The 18,465-nt window shown below is 46.4% G+C and overlaps 1 protein-coding gene across 1 annotated transcript; it reads right to left on the bottom strand.

Moving 5' to 3' along the window:
- Positions 1-14,665: 14,665 nt before the first annotated feature.
- Positions 14,666-15,591, bottom strand: LOC125513863 (uncharacterized). The gene has a single exon (XM_048679069.2). It carries the CDS (start codon positions 15,432-15,434, stop codon positions 14,895-14,897), a length of 540 nt encoding a protein of 179 aa, XP_048535026.1. The 5' UTR covers positions 15,435-15,591; the 3' UTR covers positions 14,666-14,894.
- Positions 15,592-18,465: the final 2,874 nt, after the last annotated feature.

Below are 18,465 nucleotides of genomic sequence, written 5' to 3'. Positions count from 1 at the left end.
ATAAAAACATAGATAGGATCATAAACTCAAAGTTCATAGGATCCCAACAAACAAACCGCAAAAAGAGTTACATCAAATAGATCTCCAAGAGACCATTTTATTGAGAATAAAGAGAGAGAGAGAGAGAGGGAGAGGGAGAGGAAGCCATCTAGCTACTTGTTCGGGATCGTAGCAGAAATTTAAAATTTTCTACGCATCACCAAGATCAATCTATGGAGTCATCTAGCAACGAGGGGAAGAGGAGTGCATCTACATACCCTTGTAGATCGCGAGCAGAAGCGTTCAAGAGAACGGGGATGATGGAGTCGTACTCGTCGTGATCCAAATCACCGATGATCCTAGCGCCGAACGGATGGCACCTCCACGTTCAACACACGTACGGAGCGAGGATGTCTCCCGCGCCTTGATCCAGCAAGGAGGAGGGAGAGGTTGAGGAAGAGGGCTCCAACAGCAGCACGACGGCGTGGTGGTGGTGGAGCAGCAGTACTCCGGCAGGTCTTCGCCAAGCTCTTGCGGAGGAGGAGAGGTGTTGGGGAGGGGAGAGGCTGCGCCTTGGATGTGGTGTGCAGCACTCCCCTTGCCGCTCTATTTATAGGGGAAGGAGGAAGGGGGACGCCCCCCTCTAGATGAGATCTAGAGGGGGGGGCGGCGGCCAAGGGGAGGGGGCTTGCCCCCCAAGCAAGGGGGGGCCCTTAGGGTTCCCCCCCAACCCTAGGCGCATGGGCCCAAGGGAGGATGCGCCCAGCCCATGTAGGGCTGGTTCCCTTTCCTCTACGACCCATTAGGCCCTCCGAGAGAGGTGGACCCTCCCGGTGGACCCCCGGAACCCCTCCGGTGGCCCCGGTACAATACCGATATGCCCCCGAACCTTTCCGGTGACCGTATGACAACTTCCTACATATAAATCTTCACCTCCGAACCATTCTGGAACTCCTCGTGATGTCCGGGATCTCATCCGGGACTCCGAACAACATTCGGTAATCACATACAAGTCTTCCTAATAACCCTAGCGTCATCGAACCTTAAGTGTGTAGACCCTACGGGTTCGGGAACCATGCAGACATGACCGAGACAACTCTCCGGCCAATAACCAGCAGCGGGATCTAGATATCCATGTTGGCTCCCACATGTTCCACGATGTTCTCATCGGATGAACCACGATGTCGAGGATTCAAGCAATCTCGTATACAATTCCCTTTGTCCATCGGTACGTTACTTGCCCGAGATTTGATCATTGGTATCCCAATACCTCGTTCAATCTCGTTACCAGCAAGTCACTTTACTCGTTCCGTAATGCATGATCCCATGACCAACTACTTAGTCACATTGAGCTCATTATGATGATGCATTACCGAGTGGGCCCAGAGATACCTCTCCGTCATACGGAGTGACAAATACCAGTCTCGATTCATGCCAACCCAACAGACACTTTCGGAGATACCTGTAGTGTACCTTTATAGCCACCCAGTTACGTTGTGACGTTTGGTACACCCAAAGCACTCCTACGGTATCCGGGAGTTGCACAATCTCATGGTCTAAGGAAATGATACTTGACACTTAGAGAAGCTCTAGCAGACGAACTACACGATCTTGTGCTATGCTTAGGATTGGGTCTTGTCCATCACATCATTCTCCTAATGATGTGATCCCGTTATCAATGACATCCAATGTCCATGGTCAGGAAACCGTAACCATCTATTGATCAACGAGCTAGTCAACTAGAGGCTCACTAGGGACATGTTGTGGTCTATGTATTCACACATGTATTACGATTTCCGGATAACACAATTATAGCATGAACAATAGACAATTATCATGAACAAGGAAATATAATAATAACCATTTTATTATTGCCTCTAGGGCATATTTCCAACAGTCTCCCACTTGCACTAGAGTCAATAATCTAGTTACATTGTGATGAATCGAACACCCATAGAGTTCTGGTGTTGATCATGTTTTGCTCGAGGAAGAGGTTTAGTCAACGGATCTGCGACATTCAGATCCGTATGCACTTTACAAATATCTATGTCTCCATTTTGAACATTTTCACGAATGGAGTTGAAGCGATGCTTGATATGCCTGGTCTTCCTGTGAAACCTGGGCTCCTTGGCAAGGGCAATAGCTCCAGTGTTGTCACAGAAGAGAGTCACCGGGCCCGACGCATTGGGAATAACTCCTAGGTCGGTAATGAACTCCTTCACCCAGATTGCTTCTTGTGCTGCCTCCGAGGCTGCCATGTACTCCGCTTCACATGTAGATCCCGCCACAACGCTTTGCTTGCAACTGCACCAGCTGACTGCCCCACCATTCAAAATATACACGTATCCGGTTTGTGACTTGGATTCATCCAGATCTGTGTCGAAGCTAGCATCAACGTAACCCTTTATGACGAGCTCTTCGTCACCTCCATAAACGAGAAACATATCCTAAGTCCTTTTCAGGTACTTCAGGATATTCTTGCCCGCTGTCCAGTGTTCCATGCCGGGATTACTTTGGTACCTTCCTACCAAACTTACGACAAGGTTTACATCAGGTCTGGTACACAGCATGGCATACATAATAGACCCTATGGCCGAGGCATAGGGGACGACACTCATCTTTTCTCTATCTTCTGTCGTGGTCCGGCATTGAGCCGTGCTCAATCTCGTGCCTTGCAACACAGGCAAGAACCCCTTCTTGGACTGATCCATATTGAACTTATTCAATATCTTGTCAAGGTACGTACTCTGTGAAAGACCAATGAGGCGTCTCGATCTATCTCTATAGATCTTGATGCCTAATATATAAGCATCTTCTCCAAGATCCTTCATTGAAAAACACTTGTTCAAGTAGGCCTTTATGCTTTCCAAGCATTCTATATCATTTCCCATCAATAGTATGTCATCCATATATAATATGAGAAATGCTACAGAGCTCCCACTCACTTTCTTGTAAACACAGGCTTCTCCATAAGTCTGCGTAAACCCAAATGCTTTGATCATCTCATCAAATCGAATGTTCCAACTCCGAGATGTTTGCACCAGCCCATAGATTGGGCGTTGGAGCTTGCACACCTTGTCAGCATTCTTAGGATCGACAAAACCTTCCGGCTGCATCATATACAATTCTTCCTTAAGGAAACCATTAAGGAATGCCGTTTTGACGTCCATTTGCCATATCTCATAATCATAGAATGCTGCAATTGCTAACATGATTCGGACGGACTTCAGCTTCGCTATGGGTGAGAAAGTCTCATCGTAGTCAACCCCTTGAACTTGTCAATAACCCTTAGCGACAAGCCGAGCCTTATAGATGGTCACATTACCATCCGCGTCTGTCTTCTTCTTAAAGATCCATTTATTTTCTATGGCTCGCCGATCATCGGGCAAGTCAGTCAAAGTCCATACTTCGTTTTCATACATGGATCCTATCTCGGATTTCATGGCTTCCAGCCATTTGTCGGAATCTGGGCCCGCCATCGCTTCTTCATAGTTCGAAGGTTCGCCATTGTCCAACAACATGATTTCCAGGACAGGGTTGCCGTACCACTCTAGTGCGGAACGTGTCCTTGTGGACCTACGAAGTTCAGTAGCAACTTGATCTGAAGTTTCATGATCATCATCATTAACTTCCTCTCTAGTCGGTGCAGGCACCTCAGGAACATTTTCCTAAGCTGCGCCACTCTCCGGTTAAAGAGGCTATACTTCATCAAGTTCTACTTTCCTCTCACTTACTTCTTTCGAGAGAAACTCTTTCTCTAGAAAGGATCCATTCTTGGCAACAAAGATCTTGCCTTTGGATCTGAGGTAGAAGGTATACCCAATAGTTTCTTTAGGGTATCCTATGAAGACGCATTTTTCCGATTTGGGTTTGAGCTTTTCAGGTTGAAGTTTCTTCACGTAAGCATCGCATCCCCAAACTTTTAGAAACGACAGCTTAGGTTTCTTCCCAAACCATAATTCATACGGTGTCGTCTCAACGGATTTCGACGGAGCCCTATTTAAAGTGAATGCGGCAGTCTCTAAAGCATAGCCCCAAAATGACAGCGGTAGATCGGTAAGAGACATCATAGATCGCACCATATCTAATAGAGTGCGATTACGACGTTCGGACACACCATTACGCTGAGGTGTTCCAGGCGGCGTGAGTTGTGAAACTATTCCACATTTCCTTAAGTGCGTGCCAAATTCGTGACTCAAATACTCTCCCCCACGATCTGATCGCAAGAACTTGATTTTCCTGTCACGTTGATTCTTAACCTCACTCTGAAATTCCTTGAACTTTTCAAAGGTCTCAGACTTGTGTTTCATTAAGTAGACATACTCATATCTACTCAAGTCATCAGTGAGGGTGAGAACATAACGATAGCCACCGCGATCCTGAACACTCATTGGACCTCACACATCAGTATGTATAATTTCCAATAAGTTGGTTGCTCGCTTCATTGTTCCGGAGAACGGAGTCTTGGTCATTTTGCCCATGAGGCATGGTTCGCACGTGTCAAATGATTCATAATCAAGAGACTCCAAAAGTCCATCTTCATGGAGTTTCTTCATGCGTTTGACACCAATGTGACCAAGGCGGCAGTGCCACAAGTATGTGGGACTATCATTATCAACCTTACATCTTTTGGTATTCACACTATGAATATGTGTAACATCACGTTCGAGATTAAATAAGAATAAACCATTGACCAGCGGGGCATGACCATAAAACATATCTCTCATATAAATAGAACAACCATTATTCTCGGATTTAAATGAGTAGCCATCTTGTATTAAACGAGATCCTGATACAATGTTCATGCTCAAAGCTGGCACTAAATAACAATTATTGAGGTTTAAAACTAATCTTGTAGGTAAATGCAGAGGTAGCGTGCCGACGGCGATCACATCGACCTTGGAACCATTCCCGATGCGCATCGTCACCTCGTCCTTCGCCAGTCTCCGCTTATTCCGCATCTCCTTTGGTGTTGCCAGCCTTCTTGTCCGCTAAGTACTTGGGGCAGTTCCGCTTCCAGTGACCACTTCCCTTGCAATAAAAACACCCAGTCTCGGGCTTGGGTCCATTCTTTGGCTTCTTCCCGGCAGCTTGCTTACCGGGTGCGGCAACTCCCTTGCCGTCCTTCTTGAAGTTCTTTTTACCCTTGCCTTTCTTGAACTTAGTGGTTTTATTCACCATCAACACTTGATGTTCCTTTTGGATTTCCACCTCCGCTGATTTCAGCATTGAATATACCTCAGGAATGGTCTTTTCCATCCCCTGCATATTGAATTTCATCACAAAGCTCTTGTAGCTAGGTGGGAGCGACTGAAGGATTCTGTCAACGACCGCATCATCCGGGAGATTAACTCCCAGCTGAGACAAGCGGTTGTGCAACCCAGACATTTTGAGTATGTGCTCGCTGACGAAACTATTCTCCTCCATCTTACAACTGTAGAACTTGTCGGAGACTTCATATCTCTCGACCCGGGCATGAGCTTGGAAAACCATTTTCAGCTCTTGGAACATCTCATATGCTCCGTGTTGCTCAAAACGCTTCTGGAGCCTCGGTTCTAAGCTGTAAAGCATGCCGCACTGAACTAGGGAGTAATCATCAGCACAGGACTGCCAAGCATTCATAACATCTTAGTTTGCTGGGGGTGGTGCTTCACCTAGCGGTGCTTCAAGGACATATGTTTTCTTGGCAGCTATGAGGATGATCCTCAAGTTCCGGACCCAGTCCGTATAGTAGCTACCATCGTCTTTTAGCTTGGTTTTCTCTAGGAACGCGTTGAAGTTGAGGACAACATTAGCGTGGGCCATTTGATCTACAAGACATATTGTAAAGATTTTAGACTAAGTTCATGATAATTAAGTTCATCTAATCAAATTATTTAATGAACTCCCACTCAGATAGACATCCCTCTAGTCATCTAAGTGATACATGATCCGATTCAACTAGGCCATGTCCGATCATCACGTGAGACGGACTAGTCATCATCGGTGAACATCTTCATGTTGATCGTATCTTTTATACGACTCATGTTCGACCTTTCGGTCTTCCGTGTTCCGAGGCCATGTCTGTACATGATAGGCTCGTCAAGTCAACCTAAGTGTTTTGCGTGTGTAAATCTGGCTTACACCCGTTGTATGCGAACGTTAGAACCTATCACACCCGATCATCACGTGGTGCTTCGGAACAACGGACCTTAGCAACAGTGCACAGTTAGGGGGAACACTTTCTTGAAATTATTGTGAGGGATCATCTTATTTTTGCTACCGTCGTTCTAAGCAAATAAGATGTAAAACATGATAAACATCACATGCAATCAAATAGTGACATGATGTGGCCAATATCATTTTGCTCCTTTTTGATCTCCATCTTCGGGGCGCCATGATCATCATCGTCACCGGCATGACACCATGATCTCCATCATCGTGTCTTCATGAAGTTGTCTCGTCAACTATTACTTCTACTACTATGGCTAACGGTTAGCGATAAAGTGAAGTAATTACATGACGTATAAGTTGACACGCAGGTCATAAATAAATTAAGACAACTCCTATGGCTCCTGCCGGTTGTCATACTCATCGACATGCAAGTCGTGATTCCTATTACAAGAACATGATCAATCTCATACATCACATATATCATTCATCACATCCTTTTGGCCATATCACATCACACGGCATATGCTGCAAAAACAAGTTAGACGTCCTCTAATTGTTGTTGCAAGTTTTACGTGGCTGCTATAGGTTTCTAGCAAGAACGTTTCATACCTATGCCAAAACCACAACGTGATATGCCAATTTCTATTTACCCTTCATAAGGACCCTTTTCATCGAATCTGATCCGACTAAAGTGGGAGAGACGGACACCCGCTAGCCACCTTATGCAACTAGTGCATGTCAGTCGGTGGAACCAGTCTCACGTAAGCGTACGTGTAAGGTCGGTCCGGGCCGCTTCATCCCACGATGCCACCGAATCAAGATAAGACTAGTAACGACAAGTAAATTGACAAAATTGACGCCCACAACAACTTGTGTTCTACTCATGCATAGAAACTACGCATAGACCTGGCTCATGATGCCACTGTTGGGGATCGTAGCAGAAATTTAAAATTTTCTACGCATCACCAAGATCGATCTATGGAGTCATCTAGCAACGAGGGGAAGAGGAGTGCATCTACATACCCTTGTAGATCGCGAGCGGAAGCGTTCAAGAGAACAGGGATGATGGAGTCGTACTTGTCGTGATCCAAATCACCGATGATCCTAGCGCCGAACGGACGGCACCTCCGCGTTCAACACACGTACGGAGCGAGGACGTCTCCCGCGCCTTGATCCAGCAAGGAGGAGGGAGAGGTTGAGGAAGAGGGCTCCAACAGCAGCACGATGGCGTGGTGGTGGTGGAGCAGCAGTACTCCGGCAGGGCTTCGCCAAGCTCTTGCGGAGGAGGAGAGGTGTTGGGGAGGGGAGGGGCTGCGCCTTGGATGTGGTGTGCAGCCCTCCCCTTGCCGCTCTATTTATAGGGGAAGGAGGAAGGGGGGCGGCCCCCTCTAGATGAGATCTAGAGGGGGCGGCGGCCAAGGGGAGGGGGCTTGCCCCCCAAGCAAGGGGGGCGCCCCCCTTAGGGTTCCCCCCCCAACCCTTAGGTGCATGGGCCCAAGGGGGGATGCGCCCAGCCCATGTAGGGCTGGTTCCCTTTCCTCTACGGCCCATTAGGCCCTCCGAGAGAGGTGGCCCCTCCCGGTGGCCCCGGTACAATACCGATATGCCCCCGAACCTTTCCGGTGACCGTATGACAACTTCCTACATAGAAATCTTCACCTCCGGACCATTCCAGAACTCCTCGTGACATCCGGGATCTCATCCGGGACTCCGAACAACATTCGGTAATCACATACAAGTCTTCCTAATAACCCTAGCATCATCGAACCTTAAGTGTGTAGACCCTACGGGTTCGGGAACCATGCAGACATGACCGAGACAACTCTCCGGCCAATAACCAGCAGCGGGATCTAGATATCCATGTTGGCTCCCACATGTTCCACGATGTTCCCATCGGATGAACCACGATGTCGAGGATTCAAGCAATCTCGTATACAATTCCCTTTGTCCATCGGTACGTTACTTGCCCGAGATTTGATCATCGGTATCCCAATACCTCGTTCAATCTCGTTACCAGCAAGTCACTTTACTCGTTCCGTAATGCATGACCAACTACTTAGTCACATTGAGCTCATTATGATGATGCATTACCGAGTGGGCCCAGAGATACCTCTCCGTCATACGGAGTGACAAATACCAGTCTCGATTCATGCCAACCCAATAGACACTTTTGGAGATACCTGTAGTGTACCTTTATAGCCACCCAGTTATGTTGTGACGTTTGGTACACCCAAAGCACTCCTACGGTATCCGGGAGTTGCACAATCTCATGGTCTAAGGAAATGATACTTGACACTTAGAGAAGCTCTAGCAGACGAACTACACGATCTTGTGCTATGCTTAGGATTGGGTCTTGTCCATCACATCATTCTCCTAATGATGTGATCCCGTTATCAATGACATTCAATGTCCATAGTCAGGAAACCATGACTATCCTTTGATCAACGAGCTAGTCAACTAGAGGCTCACTAGGGACATGTTGTGGTCTATGTATTCACACATGTATTACGATTTCCGGATAACACAATTATAGCATGAACAATAGGCAATTATCATGAACAAGGAAATATAATAATAACCATTTTATTATTGCCTCTAGGGCATATTTCCAACACTACTAACTACGGACCCAAAGGTCTACAAAAGACTACTCACGCATCATCGGAGAGGCACCAATGAGGATGATGAACCCCTTCGTGATGGTGTCTAGATTGGATCTGGTGTTTCTGGAACTTGCGGCGGCTGGAATTGTTTTTTGTCGACTCCCCCAGGGTTTTTGGAATATTGGGGTATTTATAGAGTAAAGAGGCGGTGCGGGTGGCCACCGAGGTGGGCACAACCCACCTGGGCGCGCCTGGGGGCCCGGGCGTGCCCTGGTGGGTTGTGCCCCCCTCGGGGCACCCCTCAGGTGCTTCTCCAGCCCATTGGGTGTCTTCTGGTCCATAAAAAGTTTCGCTGCATTTGGACTCAGTTTGATATTGATTTTCTACGATGTAAAAAAACAAGCAAAAAACAGCAACTGGCACTGGGCACTATGTCAATAGGTTAGTACCAAAAAATGATATAAAATATTTATAAAACATCCAAGAATGATAATATAACAACATGGAACAATCAAAAATTATAGATACGTTGGAGACGTATCATGGCCCCTTAGCAGGCTCAGCCGGATGAGGCCCCTCAGTAGAGTCCTCTTTCGCCTCAGCTATCTCCGGGGCGTCAGCGGACTCCGCATCCTCCTCCGCCGCCTCCTCCAGCGCGTTAGCGGACTCCGCCTCCTCCTATGCCTCCTCCGGCGCATCAGCGGACTCCGCCGCCTCAGCAGCAGCGGAAGAGAGCCGCCGCTCCGGCGGCTAGCAGTACAAAAGGCGGGAAGAAATTCAAAGCTGTTCCAAGCCTTAGGGTTCCTCCAAAGTTACCATATGAGAGGGCTGACAAGGAGCCTATGACATCGTGGAAGCCGAAGTGCAGGCCCATTTTGAATGGAAACGTCCACCTCCGAAGGAAACGGTAGATCCGGTGAAAGCGAAGCGCACTCTGGATGCCCTTAAGCGACCAAACCTGATCATCCTAGCTCGGCTTACATGAGAAGCAATCGTGGCCCCCGCTCAAGGTGCCTAGCGATATCGCTAATCATCCGGGGCTACTGTCCGGTACCAATCTTGGTGATTACATGGGCGATGATGTACAGTTTGAAATGGTTGAGGTAGTAGAGATCTTTAGATACGAGCACGTGAACCCTCTCGCCAAACCTGATCATCCTCCTCTAACAACGATGATGCGAAGATTGCGTGACTGGTACTTGGAAAGCTGCAGGAAGAATGGGACTGATAGATTGATGGTGAGAATTAAAGAAGAGCACGACCTCATTGGAGTCGACCTGATGCCTGTTGAATTTGTGGAATTATTTTAGTTATTCAATCAAGAGGCACTCGACAAACAACTCATGACTTGCTACTATCTGTAACTATTACTTCTGCAATTAAGTCTCTAGCTTAGCTCGCTCATTGCATGTATATATAATTATCCTCACTATATTATGCAGATTGAAGATCGTCGAATGCAAAAAAAGCACAAATCTATGACATTGGGTTCATTAGCCCAAATACCGTAAATGAATGGTCGGTAGAAAATAGAGTTGAAGATACTGAGAAAAACTTGCTAAAATCATTTCTTCGACATCAAAACAAAGGGAAAATACTCTTTTCTTACAACTTCAAGTTAGTGTTACTGTCTTGTGCATATTCGGTTTCGCTTACTCATGTAATTGATGAGTTATGCGTGCGCAGGTTCCATTTTATTCTGCTATCCATTAATCTTGACGGGGGAGTAGTAATTGTCTTAGACTCGAGACGTAAAGATCGCTAGGATTATGCGGACATGACTGCAATGCTCTGGAAGTAAGTTCAAACATTATCGCACCATATCGGCAACTTCCGTTCATTTCCTGATATCAAGTAATCATTTTCTTTGCCTGGCAGGGTTTGGAAAAAATTCACTGAAATGGTTCCGGGTCTGCAGAAGGAGTTGCGATTTACACACCCAAAGTAATTAGTACTAGCTAGTTCCGTGCATCTCTCATTGATTCTAGTTTCATCAATACCATTATCATGTTTGATTATCATTTTGATTGAACTCTATTCTCGTAAAATGCTTGTGGCAGACAGGCGGGAATAATTTATGTGGATACTACGTTTGCGAGTTCATTCACCACTCGGCCTTTGAGCAGGGCTTGTCTGACAAAACAATTTGAAGTACGTAAACAATAATATTCACAATTTTATTTTATTACCATCAATTGTGTTGGGTTTATTCATATATATGTATTGACCCCTTCTTTAAATTAGATCTGGCAGATGCGGGATGAACTCCTACCACATGATCGCATACGAGCAATTCAAGAGGAATTGACGGGATTTTTTCTTGACCGCGTCATAAATGAGAAGGGAGAATACCATAGGAAGTTCAATGGGAGTTTGGCGCTTGATGATGTCAGGGATATTATATTGTATATATGTAGTAGTGTCGGATAGATATACAAAAACTTGTTGTTCGACCAAGCACGAAAAGAGGTCATTTCTCTCTATATATGTTCATGACGATCTTGTGTAATTAATGGTTTCCTTCATTTGCTTACTAGCTAGCGTCGAGTTCTCTGTATATGTATAGTAGCTAGCGTCGACCAAGCACGAAGAAAGAGAAGTCACTTTTCTCTATTAGCTAGCTAACACAATATGAAACCCCTAAATTAACCCTTCAAAACCCCTAACCCCCCCCCCCTCTTAATAAAAAACAAAAACCCCAGCGCCTGCGAGTTGCTGATGCGTGGCTGCCTTTTGGTCCCGGTTGGTATTACCAACCGGGACTAAAGGTCCTCCTGCCTGGGCGCCCCACAGTGGCCACGTGGAGCTCCTTTGGTCCCGGTTCGTAAGCCAACTAGGACTAAAGATCCTCCTGCCTGGGCGCCCCACAACGGCCACGTGGAGCTCCTTTGGTCCCGGTTCGTAAGCCAACCGGGACTAAAGGTCCTCATGCCTGGGCGTCCCACAGCGGCCACGTGGAGCTCCTTTGGTCCCAGTTCGTAAGCCAACCGGGACTAAAGGTTTTGGGTATTAGTCTCGTTTGTTTTGTCCCGGTTCCAGAACCGGGACTAGTACCTTGTTTTCTACTAGTGTGGGATTCAGTGGAAAACTTATATGCACATGTAGAATGATAAGCGGTAAAACAAGCTCAAGTGTTGTTGGTGATCACGTTTTTCGGATCTTAGGATATCGCTAAGTGTAACGATAGTCCTAAAACAACATTCAGAATATGACATTGGAAGAACGATCATATTGAATCGACCTAAACTTGTTTGTTATACTCTGAGATGATATCGTCATGAGTCAATTGTTATAACACAGAGTGTTAGCATGTGCTTTAGTTCCTTAGACCATGAGAGTATCGTAGTCACTTCTTACCGTACGATGAGCTTTGGGGTTGCTCAAACATCATATGTAACACGGTGATCATAAAGACAACTTACAGGTCATCAAAAAGTTTGACAAGGGACTCGATAGCTCGAGAGTGGAATTTGCTCCTCCGATATGGAGAGATATTCTTAGGGCCCTCTCGGTGTAACAGCATCCATCATCGTCTGACCAGACACAGGTGACTATGTCACGGGGATGCGAGAACATGTCAAAGAGAAAGAAGAACGAAACCGGTAACAAGGAGACGGTATAGTGAGCATGTGTATGACTCAAGAGGATATCGACACATCTCACCACGGGTTTTGTAAAGTATCATGAAGCAAAGGGAACATCATATGATAATCAAAGGTTTGCTCGAATGTCATTCGTGTGCATTTATAATACAACAATAGACATCTTATGCTAAGTGTCCACCTTCTTGTCTCACTGATGTGGAACTTGAAATTATGCAAACTCTGAATTTTCATAGTCTAGTTCATGCCTCATGTGTTGGACCTATGAGGGCTGAAATTCTACAATTTTGCTAACCATCAGGCGCCTGAATTTGTTGGTGGTGTCAGTTGAATTCGGACGAGGGCAAGGGGGGGGGGGGGGGGGGGGGGACAAGCTAGGACCTCGCCAGATACAGGGACGACACTGCGACAGACAACGGGTTTTGTAGTGTCCCGGGAAGAGGCAAGGAAGCAGGTTAATGGGTGCGGGGATTGTCGGCGTTGTTGCAGATCGACAGGGCTTAGAGAGATGGTTGTGGCGGCGACAAGCAATGGCTGTGGGGCAAGGTTGAGGGGGCTGGGGGGTACGCAGGAGGATAAGGCGTGGCAGGCCAGCATTTGCGCACGAGGAAAAAGATAAACAGTGCTGGGCAATCCTGACCGTTGGATGGTGGTCCAATGGCCCCAAAAAAAATCGACGAACACATTTTTTTTGTTAACTGCTGAATAGGTGCACCCGAAATTCTAACATAAGCAACTTAGGTGGTTTTGATCCTTACATGATTGAACATGACTTAACCTGGAATAATTCGTTGCTCATTCCTGTGAGCACGACGGAAGATCTTGGGTATTTTATAGTCTCATGTCTTACTGTTATAAGATGTCACCGTTGCGGACATAGGACTTCAGACAGTTATCGCTGTAGTATGATAAATTGATAATGGCACCGGCACTTCCGTTTCGAAAAAAGAAAGATAATGGCACCGGCACTGAACAACCAATGAAGCTCTTTTGACACTGAGAGACAATGGCGCTGATGTAAACCAACAACTTATGTTTAGGAGGGCATCACACATTTATACGGTTTGTGCTCCTGAAACAATATTTATGAGTCGTGGAGAACGATTGAGCATGTTGAGAGAGGTTAGGGTAGGCATTGCAGACGGCTAAAACATGCTCATAATATCAATAATATCAAAAGGACAGGGTAGACCGAACTTGACATAAGAGGAGTCCCCAAAGAAAGATCTAAAGGATTGAAATATCATCAAAGAACTAGCCATGGACAGGGGGCATGAAAGCTTGCTATCCATGTGCCAGAATCATGAGTTGGCCGCGAGATATTATGGGTTTCGCCTCTAGCCTACCCCAACTTGTTTGGGACTAAAGGCTTTGTTGTTGGTGGTGGTGCTGGACAACTATTGAGCAAATCACTGGGCTCAATCAAATTGGTAGAGAAGCAAAATTGTTCACTAGGTACGGTAGAGTTCATCATAAAATTAAATCCAATATACGAGTCTAAAAAATCTGTCAGAAATTAACTCTCACCATTAGATTGACCAATGGATAGTGGAAAGAATATATAGAGGTATCCAGACAAAAAAAATATGACTAATTCTATTACATGCATGCATGGTTGCATATAGAACAAGATGCATAGGTGAGTGTAAATGATGTCGCTCTCAAGTTCCTGATATCTGCTTTCAAGTAAGAAAAAAATCAATTTATTCATCCATAACAACAAAGCAACCAGAATCAATGAAGGCTCATAAAGGTGGTTATGACAAGTTCTTCTGTTTGTTTGTTTTTGGAGAGAGGGAAAAAAGTTCTGTATCAAGAATTCAGAAATAACTTGTATTATGTTCAAGCCATGAAGCAGTGACTTTGGTGATTATGGAAGATACCTCTGCTGCCAAGAAAAAAGCTACCCATGCGTAAGATAAATCGCACGCCACATTATCCTGATAAGCAAATTCTACCACAAGAGTTGCTCTTTAATGCTTAGAACTACACTGATAAGAACAGAACAGGCTTACAACAAACTGATTGGATCAAACTTGTTTCCTAGGTTTGGAGTTGGGCACATGTTTAAGAAACTCATTTTCATCTGGAGCTCTTGACATCACTATCCTATAATTGTCCTACAAGAGCATCACATGACATCACATCAAAGCTTATTCCCTTTGGATCAAACTTGTTTCCTAGGTTTGTGGTTAAGCAAATACTTGACATTGCCAATTGTGATGCATATGAGCATTGACGATTCATTCGTTATTACTCCCCATACTATCATACGCATCGCAATTCACAATTGGCACCAGGAGCAACTTGGATGAACTACACAAATACTGAGATGAAAATAGATAAAGAAGTTGACATTGCAAAGTTCTCCTTAAGGAGAAACTTGTTTTATGCATCGTCTCCCTGCCTCTCGCTTTACAACAGCAGAAAGATCCACACAAAGCCTACTACCAGCTACGACTACAGAGGGGGAGGCTTTTCGTCGAACGGCTGACGGAACCGAACCTTTACAGCCCTGTGCAACTTCTTGATGCTGTCCCGTGCCTGGAGCTCACGATCAGCTGACGGGGACGGCCACCGTGGCGCGGCAGACGGGGCACCCCGGCGACAAGAGGAGCCACCGGTCGACGCAGGCCGCGTGGAACGCGTGGCCGCAGGCGGGCAGCGCGCGCCACCGCTCCCCGGCGCGCGCGGCGTCGAGGCAGACGGGGCAGATCCGCGGCGAGGAAGGGTCGCCGCCGCCGTCGCACGGGCAGGGCACGAAGCTGGGCAGGAGGCGGATTTTGGCGGACGGGAGGCCGACGGCGGGGGGCGGCGGCGGGGCGGAGGAGTCGGGCCGGGCGCGGTGCCGGCGGCGGCCCTGCTGGCGGAAGGCGCGCGCGGCGACGAGGAGCGCGAGCATGAGGATGACCGCGGCGGCGGCGAAGAGGAGGAAGAGCACGAGCGCGGCGACCATCACGGCGCCCCGCACGCCCAAGGAGACGATGCGCGCCCCGGCGCCGGCGCACGCGGGCGCGCGTCGGCGCTTGGCGGCCTCCCGCAGGGGAGGCTCCGGCGCGGCGGAGGCCGAGGGCCTGCCGGCGGCGGGCGGAGCCATTCGCTGCGGCGGCCTTTGGCTCGGCTTGGCTCCCGGGGCGGGGTGGAATATCCGGTGGCGGTGGCGGTGGGGAGGATATTTTTGGGAACGGGAATTGGGGGAGGCACGGCACGGCACGGACCCGTTTTTAGCGCCACCGTTCGGCCGCGCTCTGGTGGCTTTTGTACGCGCACGCGCACGGTGCTTCTTCTGTTTCACTTTCACATGCCCAAACGGCAAAACTGGGCAAGCGAACATGTGAATAAACAGAATACGGCCCGCCGAGCGCAGCCGACTGATTCCACGCGCAGACCATGAGTCGAATAGAATGTTAGGTTATTTACTATATATAATATAAACAGTTTTGGGTCAAGCTTAATCTAGATTATCTTTTTTTTTGCAAATCCTTAATCTAGATTATCATCATCGCAAAATTACTACTCCCGAGTAATAACATGATAAATCACATACGACGGACAAGAAACATTAGCATGTTTGCACACGGACTAAAAGCACATAACAACAGAGAGGGGGGGGGGGGGGGGTGTTAGAACATACTTAGGAGTAGTACGAGTTTGACTAAAACTTTGGCGCAACAGTGTCGTCGCTTGTACCGATGAAGATGAGGTAGTGGTCCTGTAGAGGAAGCAGACGAAATGTGATTAAGGATGTAGTTGAACTTGAGCTAACTGTCGCACCTAGACGCTCCCTCAAAATATTGTGGCCACACACAATGCAGATTCTCACAAGACATGATCTCCCGTACGGCCGTGCATATGGATGGAGTCGCCATGGAGGCAGCACAACAGAAAAAATTGGTCGGCATATGTGTTTGTATGCTACTGTGTGTATTCTGTGTAGCTTCATCTTCACCACCATGCCCAATGATGTGTAGGTGCTTAAGTTGTTGTAGCAAAGTTTTCTTCGCTTAACTATTTAGCAACTAAACTCTTTCATGCATTTTAGGGGTCACCAAAGTGCTCTCTCTCCTCCTTAATTGTTTTACCACGTCATTTTTTTGCTTATACACCATGATTAGCACATATACACCGTGGAGCACTAACTAGAAGGGACTAAAGAACCCAGTTCTAAATCTCCCCAATCAAGGCAGATAGTAAATAGTGGAATAAATTTTGTATTTTGCAGAAGTACAAAATTAATGCACATGTTTTAATGAAAAAACATGTTTACCAATGCATTAATTGCACTACATGCATGTGTAATCATTAATGACCAAGAACTTTTAAATGCATTTGTGATTTTTTTTCTTAAAGCAAGTACAATAAAATGATGTAAGCAAATTATAAGGTTTAAATATTATATTTTTGACAATCTGGAAGAGAAAAAGATGAGAAAGAAGATAAGAGCAAGTATAGTGAGCTATAAGGATTTAAATAATATATTTTTGTTGAGTTGAAGGAGAGAGAAAAGAGAAATGGACTGCAGACTAACAGCCAACTGGAGGAGGTACTCCTAAAACATTTATGAGAGTGTAAGGTTGGCCATAGTAGTCTATAAATCACTTCTTCCACATTCTGTTACTTTCCATTGTGCTATGTATCTGCTTCGTTGGGGACTGAAGCCCCGCTTTACCACCCCGTTCGCGTCTTCTTGCCTTTGACTACGTCGCTGTTCCACCTCGGATCCGATTGCGGCCCAAGTATCCTATGCTATGTGTCGACGCCATCCATGGCGGACACCACACTCGACAAGTGTTTGGTCAAATGCCATTGCCAAAAAAATTGGCTTTCTTGTTATTTAATTTGAAGCAAACATGATGGAGTTCATTGAATCATTTTCATCGGATGAGGAGGAATGTGAGGATGAAACGATGATAATGAGGTCAGTTCTTGCAAACACAGTGTGTACGAGGAGCTTGTTATCATCAACAAGTGTTCAATAAAGGGACATCGGGTGTTGAACCGGAATAGGGCACGGGGGCATCTGATGTTGGTAGACAACTACATTGCCCCTGATGCACCCTTCGAGTCCTATTTTCACGGTCATTTTTGGATGCGGTGACAAGTGTTTGAGCGCCTTTACCACAGTGTCTAGGTCTATGATGATTACTTCACCCTGAAGAAGGATGCCATTAAAACCATTAGGTTCTCTGGTTACCAAAAACACATCACTCCAATGAGGATGTTTGCCTATAGCACGACCGCAGATTCACAGGACTAGTACCTTCACATGTCTGAAAACACATGCCTTGAAGCCATTGTCAAATTTGCTACTACATAGGTGAAGGTGTTTGGACCGGAGTACTTGAGAGAACTAACTCCCGTGGACACTGATGCCATTAGAACCATTGGGTTCTTTGGTTACTAGAAATACATCACTCCTATAGCACGACCGCGGAATCACAAGACTAGTACCTCCGGATGTCTGAAAACACATGCCTTGAAGCCATTGTCAAATTTGCTACTGCAGAGGTGTAGGTGTTTGGACCGGAGTACTTGAGAGAACGAACTCCCGCAGACACAACAAAGCTCATGGAAAATGGAGAAGCAAGAGGGTTTATAGGTATTCTCAGATCCCCGGACTGCACGCAATGGAAATGGGAGAAGTTCCCATATGCTTGACAAGGGGTTTGGCACGGGATCATTGCAAACAAATAACATCATTCTTGAAGCAATTTCATCACATTACCTTTGGATTTGGCACTCTTTCTTTAGCATGTCCGAGCCTCACAAATCACAATGACATAAACATGCTGCAACACTCTGCATTGTTTGCAAGATTGTGTGCAGTCCAAGATCCTGAGTGCAGCTATATCATCAATGGTCATAAATACAACATGGGGTACTATCTTTGTGATGGTATTTGTCCTCCATGTGTGACTTTTGTCAAGACCGTCTCCAAACCAAGGGGAGTATTTAACCAAAAACTACCACATTTGCCGGAAACGTGACGGAAAACTACCACTCTACGTTTTTGTGCGAAAAACTACCAAATTTTTCCTAAGCCGTGGCAAAAAACTACCAAGTCGCGAAATCGCTCGCTTCGCCCGCGCTAACCCCTATTCTGACTGGTTGGGCCCGCCAACAGTTGC

Source organism: Triticum urartu, chromosome 6A (genome assembly GCF_056163025.1).
Source record: "Triticum urartu cultivar PI428250 chromosome 6A, HENAU_Tu73, whole genome shotgun sequence".
Lineage (NCBI taxonomy): Eukaryota > Viridiplantae > Streptophyta > Magnoliopsida > Poales > Poaceae > Triticum > Triticum urartu.
The sequence above is the reverse complement of the archived record's forward strand: the minus strand, read 5'-3'. Positions and strand labels throughout refer to the sequence as shown.

Excerpts from the sequence above, each read along its gene's own strand:
- LOC125513863 (XM_048679069.2), bottom strand. The coding sequence starts at position 15,434 with ATGGCTCCGCCCGCCGCCGGCAGGCCCTCGGCCTCCGCCGCGCCGGAG.